This window comes from Pinus tabuliformis, chromosome X (genome assembly GCF_031772625.1).
Source record: "Pinus tabuliformis cultivar Carrire ecotype Pingquan chromosome X, CPIR1, whole genome shotgun sequence".
Classification (NCBI taxonomy): domain Eukaryota; kingdom Viridiplantae; phylum Streptophyta; class Pinopsida; order Pinales; family Pinaceae; genus Pinus; species Pinus tabuliformis.
The window spans coordinates 66,658,025-66,667,912 of NC_142308.1; the positions used below are offsets into that span (position 1 = coordinate 66,658,025).

Below are 9,888 nucleotides of genomic sequence, written 5' to 3' on the forward strand. Positions count from 1 at the left end.
GAAAAATATTAGGGATTGGAATAAATCATAATGTATTAAAAATAAATAATATGAATATAACCATAGAAAAAAAAAACAAAGGAAATCTATTGCAGAGTTGATATATGCCTCAAATCAAAATTCATAAAAAATAAAGACTTTTTATCCAGGTAGATCAACCCGAAGGAATCTACCTGCTGGCCACACTAGCAAGGCCTAACCCCAAGGGCATCATGGAGATTTGACCTTGTGACCTTCCGATAGGTGAGGTACTTAACAACAGGAATCTGACCAACTCAGTTATCCCTTTGGACTTACCAAATTTGTTTGGTACAAACTATTTAATTAGGTATTTGAGAAAGTTTGAAGTTAAAATAGGTATTAGAAAAGTAATAAATAATAGTTAAAATAATAGAAAAATAGTTATAGAATCCTTGGGGTAGCTCAATTGGTGATCACTCTTATGAAGTGTTATGTAAATTATGAGATTCAACATTCAAATCCCCCTAATTAACCTATGTTTGCAAAAGAGGTGTACGTAGGCACCTAGAGGTTATGGTGGTAGCAGTGGAAATTGACTCCATGTCATGTGAGTATGAAAGTCGCCCAATTACTAATTCATCTAGTTAAAAATTAAAAAATAGAATAGATAAGAATTATGAATTTTCAAGGGGAAAGAGTGAAACTATTTTTTGTAATCATATTTTCATGTTATATCTTTATATGTTTACTCAAATTTAAAGTATATGCACTCATTTTATGTGGAATTACATCCAACAAGCGCCTACTCTAATTTTGATAAACTCATAATGAGATAAACCAAAAGTACATGAGAAAAACATGTTTCTTGAGTATCCACTCGAGAGACTTTTAATAAATTCACTATGAGAAAAATTAGAAATACATGAAAAAATGTGTTTCATTGGGGTTTATGAAAAGTATATAGAGTAAGTAACCATTGGTAAGGGGCTAGATAATAATAAACAAAAAAAAAAAACACTATCTTGTTCACCTAGCTTCTTTATAATTTGTTTAATCCCTCTACAAAAGTAATTCTAATTAAATCACGACTTCATAAAATATTGGCACCTAATTTTACTAGCATCTTACAATCCTATTTAGCTTTCAAGGTGAACCATGTCTCCTTTTCTACAAGATGGATCTTAGTCAGTGACACAACTTTCTAGTATTCTAAGATTTCAACAATACTAAAATCATCATAACAAACCGTGGAACTCTTAATAGGTTTCCTTCAGCAATCACTAAAGAGGTTCCATTCAGTCATCATTAATTCAGCAATCATTAAATAGGTTCCATTCAACCATCACTAAAGGATTTCTATTTCCTAAACATCATTGATCAAAACATATATGTTGTTAACAAACTCTAACATCTTGCAAAGTAAATGAAATTGGATCCACACAAAAAATTATTTAAACAAAAAATCATTTAAAACCCACTTTAGTTTAAAAAAAATAAAATAAAAATAAAAAATTAATTTAAAAATAAAAATAAAAATCTATGTTAGGACTAAAATGAAAATAAACGAAAGCAAAAAGATATACCATTAAACATTAAACCTTTCAAACTTCCATGGTTGGTTAGGATCAAAACATTTCACGGAGAAACATTCGTTGAGAATCGATAGGAATGGTTTCCATCACTTCTTTATCATTAAACTCATCTAGCATTCTATAAGGGTTTGAAATATTTGAATATTTTTATGCCAAAAACTAGTGCTATATAGTCAATGGCTCTTTAGTATATTCATAACGTATCTTAGCATATTCAAAAGACCATTAGGTATTTCATTTGCGAAGAGATAAAGAAAGGGAAGGAAGAGTAAGCCCTACAACTCCTCCTAGCAAGAAGGATGGTAGGAGAGGTGGGCAGGTCAAATGCTTGTTCGAGCTAGGAGCAAGCATGGATTTGTGGAGAAAAGCCTTCAAAGTGTCCTTTTCTCTTTGTTCTTAATATTTCCCATGAACCACCACCGATGGTAATATCTTCCATGAGACACCGGGTTATAAGAGTGAGCCCTACAACTCCACCTAGCAAAAAGGATGACAGGAGAGGTGGGCAAGTCAAAGGCTTGTTCGAGCTAGGAGCAAGCATGGATCTGTGGACAAAAGCCTTCAAATTGTCCTTTTTCTCTTTTTTCTTAATATTTCCCATGAACCACCAGGCATAGTAATGTTTCCCATGAGACACCGGGTTATGAGAGTGAACCCTACAACTCCACCTAGCAAAAAGATGGCAGGAGAGGTGGGTAAGTCAGAGGCTTGTTCGAGCTAGGAGCAAGCATGGATTTGTGGACAAAAGCCTTCAAAGTGTCCTTTTTCTCATTGTTCTTAATATTTCCCATGAAACACCGGGCATGGTAATATTTTCCATGAGACACCGGGTTATGTCAGTTTTGCCTAAAAGTTTATCTGAAAATATTATATATTTATTGTGATTTTGTTCCCTGCTACTGTCAAATTAGGCTTTCAAATCTATAAAATATTTAAAGTGCTCAATAGTTATGAGAAGAACACACCACCTACATAAAAGGCACCATTATTAGTTAAGCCCGTGATTCAGATCTCAGAGATGAGAGAGCTACCTGAAGTTTTAACTTCAACGAGAAGTTCATCCATTTACAATGTAAAGAAACACTCGCACCGTATAAATTTACTGGGCAAAGTTAAAACAATAACAAAAATGAAATTCTGAATTAACAACAATAACAAACAGTAAATATTTTAAATGAAATTCTGAATTAACAACTATAACAAACAGTAAAAATTTTAATTTTAATATTTAGAAATCCTTGTATGCAATCTTTTTAATCTCTAAAAGGCCTCCAAAGACTAAATAGTAGTACTAAAATTTAAAAGCCAGACTCAGCAGCTGTAGCCTAATTAATATCTTAGAAGAACAATATCGGCTTTTGCTAGATTGCAAGGGCTCTCCATACCTTTTTATATGGAAATGCAATTCAGGTTTACAGTCCTCTAAAGGAGATTTTATTATCCAATATGAATGAATATTGTGAGAGTTTTCACTCACTCTTCACAAATATTAAAACGCTGGCGATATGATAATGGCGATAACCTGCATGCCTGCATATATCGAAATAAAGAATTCTCATCCAATTGTTAGAGATGGTTTTCTCAGAATGATGACTAGGGACCATGCTATTGATTATTAATAGTTGTGGTGTCAGCCATAGTAATTGGAATGGTCGTTCATGGCAGTATAGTCGGTAGATGCACTGCCTTGGGAATAAACAGCAGACGAAGATGGCATCATTGAAGCTTGATGAGAGGATTGGCCAGGTGGCTGGTGGTGCATGGCTGCTGCCTCTGAGCGAAATTTGTATCTCATGATCTCTGCTCTCACTGAGTTGAGCTCTGACTGTAGGGACTGTGCTTGCTGTTGCAGTGAGGATATGGCTCCCATACATCCATACACTGGATCTCTCAGGCGAACGTTGGCTTCATAAACCAGGCTGTTCGCTGCATCTGCTCGCTGGCTCTCGGGGACTTCCTGTTCAAGCCCAACCCCACAAGAAGGAATCAAACACCAAATACAAATGAGAATTGCACATATTCATTATAACCATATTTTTTATCATCATATCACTCTTCCACTAATATGCTAGGGGCCTCCCACTAACAAGGAACTTCACTCTTCCACTAATATTCTAGTGGCTTCCCACGAGCAAGGAACTAACTGAAACTATGGAAATTGTACATATTCATTATAACAATATTTTTTATCATTTTGTTACTTTTTCATTAATACTCTAGCCGCCTCCCAGGAGCGAAAAAACTGAACTTAAATCTAAATAACCAAATAACAATCATTTTTCCCAAAATAATCCAAGTCCCCAATTCACTAAAATAAAAATTTTAACCATCTCTTAACGCATTTAAAATAAAATAAAATAAATTCTCATAACCAACTCAATGACTGAACCATCATCTTGATAATAAATTATTAATTATCAGTATAAAAAATTTTATTAAAAACTGCCACTATGCTATTACGAAGTGAAGAGAAGTTACAGTTATATGTCAACATCCTTGATAGGAGCTTAGCGAAGAAGCATAATGCCCCTCCTCTACCTTTACACTAAAAGCCAAGAACAAGTTTTAATGTGTAAAGCTAATCTGCCAAAATTTAAATTTAGACAAGTTTTAATGTCTGTAAAGCTAATCTGCCAAAATTTAAATTTAGATCATTGTTACACCAACTACTAACACTTACCAATCAAAAATTAAACTTCAATCATCATTACAATGACTGCAACTAAAACACAACACCAAAAACCATTCTCCTAATAGTTACCCATCCTCTTATTAGCTGTATGGCCTGATATATCCTTAAGCTTTAGAACATTTAGGAGGTAAAGGCATATTAGGCTAGGTTTAGATTGGAGTTTTTAGGAAATCATATGTATATGTGGGTATTTTTATGTAGATTGCAAATTTTGAAGATATTTTGTAGATTGTAAATTTTAGAGATATTCTAGAATTTGATAATAGTTCAAACAACAACTAACCTTCTAAATATAAATTCTCCGTATTTTAGTTAGGTTTAGATTGATATCTTGGTGCAATAAAACTGAAACCAAACCCTTAAGCTTTGGAGCCTTACGAGATTAGAGGTATATTAAAACTAGGTTTAGATGGGTATATTGATGCAATAAAATTAAACCAAACCCTTACCAGGAGCATCTTGGACACGTTGCTTGCACCGAAAACCTTGTGAACAGAAGCAAATTTTTGAGGCTCGTGAGGTGAAAAATATGGCGAGAACGGGCACTCCTGAGCACAGCGCCTCCTCAGGAGCTTGCAGGCCGCGCATGGAGTGATGGTGTTTAAAGTCCCCGGGGGGCCAAGGATTTGCCTGCGCCCCATGCGATCTGCATCTGCTAATTGCTTAAAACTCGCTCTCCTGGAAAAGCTCTCAAAGTTTTCCCTGAACCAACAAATTCAGACAATAAGGAAAGTTTAATCGTTTCTATTCAAATCACAAGATCTTCAAAACCAAAAAGCAAAGCACTGAGACCAGTGTTGAAATCTCAGATTAAATGATAAATTAAAACCCAAAAGCACTGAGAACATTGTTGAAATCTCAGATTAAATGATAAATTAGATCTCTAACTATCTTTTCCTGAACAAAGTTGAGTCTAGGCATGGGTCAGTTTTGGATGGAAAAATTATATGGTAACCAATGCAATGTTGGATAGAAGAATGATATGGCCATGAATACTATCACCCAGATTGAACAAGCTAAATCAACTTAGACAATATCGCTTTAACACTATTTAAGATAGTTTAATTTCCCCAAAATAACTCCCCTCAGATAAAATCTATAAAATTGTTATTTCCATATACCTTTCTCTGGACATTCAAACATGCTCACGCTTGACTTATAGGCTGGATCAGGTCTCCTGCCACTGCAACGAGGGTGATATAGTTCAGTCCATTAAACATGAAACAAATTTAATTTCAAATTTTCTAGGAACATTTTAGCAACACAACTCATAGGGATCGACCTAAGGCGCAATAGACGTTCATGGACTGCAAATCCTTATAGAAATCAGGACCAACCCAGCAATAAATCAGGGCCAACCCCTTGGGTTCTGGAGCTCTGATCAATCCAATAAAGTGATAACGTCTTATCAACTGTTTCTCTGCAAACATAGAAATAATAATTAGATTTGTCTCTAGAACGATCTGATCTGTCTGCTTTTAATGAGAAATCGATATTGGAACTCGCAGAGCGACTCATTTTGAACAGCTAAAAACGACAAGGTCACTAAAGACATGATAGACACTCAGGAATTACTGTACATTAGCCGTTGGAGGGACAAATAAACAGTATCAAGGGAAGAATCCGGTACATACCTTCATTAATACATAGATCCGCTACAGTAACAGTCGTTGAACATTCTATTTGTCCATGGGAAAAATTAAACAGCAGGGGAAACCCTAGGAATTCATTCATACGATCTGTGGTGCTCTGAGAGAATGGGTTGTCGAGGGTCCCCCAATTTTCTGTACTTGGCTTGATATTCAAGTAATGAGTGTTTGTTGCAGGCGCAGAAAGAAAAGACTAGACTTCCCTGCCACTTCTTTCAATCCTTAAAGCAAGCTATAATCTCGACCTTCCTTTCTTGATTCTCCTCCGCCTGTCAATTCTGTGATATCACCCAATTTATTTACACACGAAATATCCCCCTACCCTAGCCCACCCGTGACTCGAAACCAATGTGGGCCATGGCCGTGATGTCACCACCTGCACGTTTTCCTTGGGAAGTTGTGCGCATCAAGCATTCGGACCCGCCATTAATCCCTCCCTTCTGAACTTTGGCAGGAGCCCAATTCCCTACTTGTATCAATCAATGCAGAGGGAATGGATACCTGATTACCAATAGTTGGGCGCTAAGTATATTGTGCGGGATGAGCTGTTGCAGATCAGTGTACGAGGTAGGGGAAATTCTTTTTATATATAAATGATGACGAATCATTGACCTAACATCAGCTATAATGTTGTAATGGTAAGTGGAGTCCGGAACCTGGAAGCCAAACGGGTGGTGGTTTGAACTTTGACTGAGAGCTCTACTGCAATGGCCGCCTCACAGCTCATTCTTGACTGCACTGCCTGCTTTGGCAATGGCAGAGGGGAGTTAAAGAAATGGAGGAAAAATTTAAACCCACCTGCTTTCTTGTTTGACCCTTGATTGCAGCCGAGGACGGCGGACCGCGGTTCTCTCCTTGCCAACACCCTCTGCACGTTACCAGCCTTTTGGCCTCCGATTCCCAAGGCCCACCCTGTGCTATATTTCTAACCTTTAATACACCCTCTCGCTTGCATTCATGGCCACATCCATGCATTAATGCCAACTCAGAGAAGCAACATGCATTAAACCCAACTCAGAGAAGCAAAGATTTAATAGTTATTGTATTGGTTGATTGTCTTGGGTAAAGGAGTGGCACCATGTTAACTTCATGGTGCCCTTGGAGTGCAAGCCTGGACTTTAATTGGGTGCAAAATATATTGGATAGCTTGACGTGCAATGCCCATCTATGATTTTAAAATAGTCAACCTAATTTTCTCCCCGCCTTATGAATGTAAGGTCATCTATACGCCATATTTCATTATTTACTTTTAAATGGTACGATGAACAGAGAAATTAATTATCCCATGAAGTAATTTTTCCAATGTTTTTTTTAATCATTGAAATTTGATTTATAAGATTTAAAACACTTTAAAGTTAATTTTCCAATGTTTTATTGATTCATTAGAAATTTGATTTATAAATGAATAGTTAGCACTTGTTTTGTTTAAAAAAAAATTATAAAGTTTGTGGTGATTTAAACTCGATAAAATATTTTTTTTGGTTAGATTATTATTTTTTTATTATTTAAAATATGTTTTGAATGGATAAACGAATTCAATGCTTTGAAAAACTCTTATGACAGTTAAATTATAGAAAGTTTACAGTTAAAATTTATAATTCCAACAAATTTAAGTCAAACTCCACCTAAAAATATACCAAAAAATCCAAAATATATAACACAAAATTACAACTAAAATTTACCACTTCATAAATATAAAAAATTATGTCATAGTATAACTCAAATTAATTTAATTTTCTTAATAATTTTAATCATTTAAATACTTTAACACACCAAAAAAATTAATAAAAAATTGATTTAAAATTATAATTTTATTAAATAATAAAAAAATACTTAATATATTTTAAAATAATTTAAATGATCAGATATAGTATTTAAATTATTTAAAAATAATTAAAATAAATCTTATTTTCTTAAATAATATGTATATTCATATTTATTAACCATCGATAGTTATTTAAATAATTTGAATTAAATTCAAAATCAGATCAATTAAATAATATAAACCAACAATATATCCAACTTATTCCATTCTATTATCACTAAGTCAAATATAAGTCAAAATTCCAGATATTAATCAACATGGTATTTACCTAGGAAAATGTTTTGTGAACCTAGCTGGTAGCAAAAGGGTTCAAATCCCAAAACATAGAGCAGGTGCTATCTCATTCATTAGTTTGGATCTGATACTGGTATTAGTCAATTTTTGGATCTCGTATCTAAGTGTAATAGTCAATATCTTGAAAGGTACTATTTGTATATATATAAATTTGCATAGAGAAATGTGAACTCTAATGAAAGAAGAATTGAGATATGGATTGTTTAATTTTTTTTGGGAGAAGAAATTCTGAGCTATATAGATATAAAGTTTTATTTTGAAAACTAAGAATTTAAATTAATTTTTTATAATATTTAATAAATTATATAAATAAAATAATTTACAACTCCCAATACTAAATGCCTAGAAGACAAAGGTACTAGATACTTCTAAGGTACTTTTAGATATAAATCTAACATGGCAAATCGCAATATTAAATATGGACTATTGATGTACTTTCCTCTTGTGAGGGATTTAATATTCGGGCATATCAGATGTCTAACTCAATATTTAGATTTTAAGGCATGGTGCACTTGTTTGACATTATCTAAGCAAGATCATTTGACTCAGGTACTTTTTATGGGGTGCAAGATTGGATATAGATTTGGTAAGGTACTTCTTATGGGCCACACAAATTTATACATATACCTTATTCTCAAAAGGGAAATTTTAATACTTAAATATTATTTTGTTATGTTTTTTTTGGTGATTAATTTTTAGGTTGGTGAATGATACCTATTTTTATTATAAATTTTAGTGTGTATATATGAGAAAAAATTGATATAAAATATTGTATTTTACTTTCTATTTTACTTTTAAATTTTCATGTGGAATGACAATAATAAGTGATTGCAAGTCTTATGTGTCTTGGAGTAGTTTTTATGACGAATGCAATATGATTGGGTTTAAGAAAGGTGGAAGTATAGGCTCGCTCGCATTGTTTTTCTAACCCATCCCAACTCTATATTGTGCTATGAATCCTTAATTTGATGTTTAGTGGAAATTATGGAAAGAAATAATCTATGTGTATATTAGGTTAGGGTCAAGAGTGAAGGATGAATTATTCTTGCTTGGAGTGGAAGGCACTCAACTTAATATGATATAGGATCCATTGACAAGATTGGTCACGGTATTCTAATCTTGAAACACCTAGCTATTTCTCTTCTCCTTTGTTATTTTCTCCTCAATTTAATTATATTCTACCTCTTTATCTTAGTCCTCTTACTACTTAATGTTCTTGAAAGGGTAAATTGGGAGTGAAACTTCCCCCTATTGAGAAAGATTTTGTCTCTCTATTTGTAGTGGCACCATTGTTACACCTTTCCCCCTTTCCTTTTAAAAGTAGAAAATAGGTGTTATCTCTATGCATTTCCCTCCTCATAGATGTTGCATTCATTTCTACTTTGGCAACTAAATATGGAAACACTCAATAGAGATCAATAACAAGGAATTGGTAAAAAATTATCTTGTACAAAGTCTAAAATTATCATCCAAAACTTCTTCCAAAAAGCTTTATGTTGTATAACTAGACCAGAGAAGGATACTAATTCAGCAACTAATATTTCCATTCTAGATTCGATGCTCAAGTCAAAGAAGAAATAACCCAAATAGAGACTTCAATCAGGGAAAAGAGAAAAAATATTTCCAAAGAAAAAAATCAAGAAGATTTTCTAGGACCATTTCTACATCTTGGCTTCTCATGAACCAGGGATACCAAGGTATTCAGGCTAATAAAATGGATTGGATGAGCAAGGCTTTCATTTCCCAAATAGTAGAGGAAAAAGGCTTCCAACAATAGGTCATCCTCCACAAACTAAATGTATTAGATTATAAGTTTGAAACATAATACTAATATTGTAATTTCACAACCCTAAAGTAGTGACAATGATGAAATAA

At 33.7% G+C, this 9,888-nt stretch overlaps 1 protein-coding gene across 3 annotated transcripts; it reads right to left on the reverse strand.

Annotated features, from left to right (window-relative positions):
• Window positions 1–2,740: 2,740 nt before the first annotated feature.
• LOC149138355 (LOB domain-containing protein 15-like) lies at window positions 2,741–6,201 on the reverse strand. 3 transcript variants are annotated; one of them, XM_089446604.1, is made up of 5 exons: window positions 5,880–6,201; window positions 5,528–5,665; window positions 5,367–5,422; window positions 4,695–4,947; window positions 2,741–3,510 (listed from the first exon to the last, which is right to left on the reverse strand). In XM_089446604.1, the coding sequence occupies exons 3-5, from the start codon at window positions 5,378–5,380 to the stop codon at window positions 3,184–3,186; spliced, it is 594 nt and encodes a 197-aa protein (XP_089302730.1). In that variant the 5' UTR covers window positions 5,381–5,422; window positions 5,528–5,665; window positions 5,880–6,201; the 3' UTR covers window positions 2,741–3,183. The 3 variants fall into 3 exon arrangements, with proteins under 3 accessions (XP_089302730.1, XP_089302731.1, XP_089302729.1); XM_089446605.1 differs by having other exon boundaries at window positions 5,367–5,428; window positions 5,583–5,665; window positions 5,880–6,200; XM_089446603.1 differs by having other exon boundaries at window positions 5,367–5,428; window positions 5,880–6,198.
• Window positions 6,202–9,888: the final 3,687 nt, after the last annotated feature.

Coding starts and splice junctions, on each gene's coding strand:
- LOC149138355 (XM_089446604.1), bottom strand. Junction 3,511..4,694: donor ACGTGTCCAAGATGCTCCTG/GTAAGGGTTTGG, acceptor GGGCTTGAACAG/GAAGTCCCCGAGAGCCAGCG.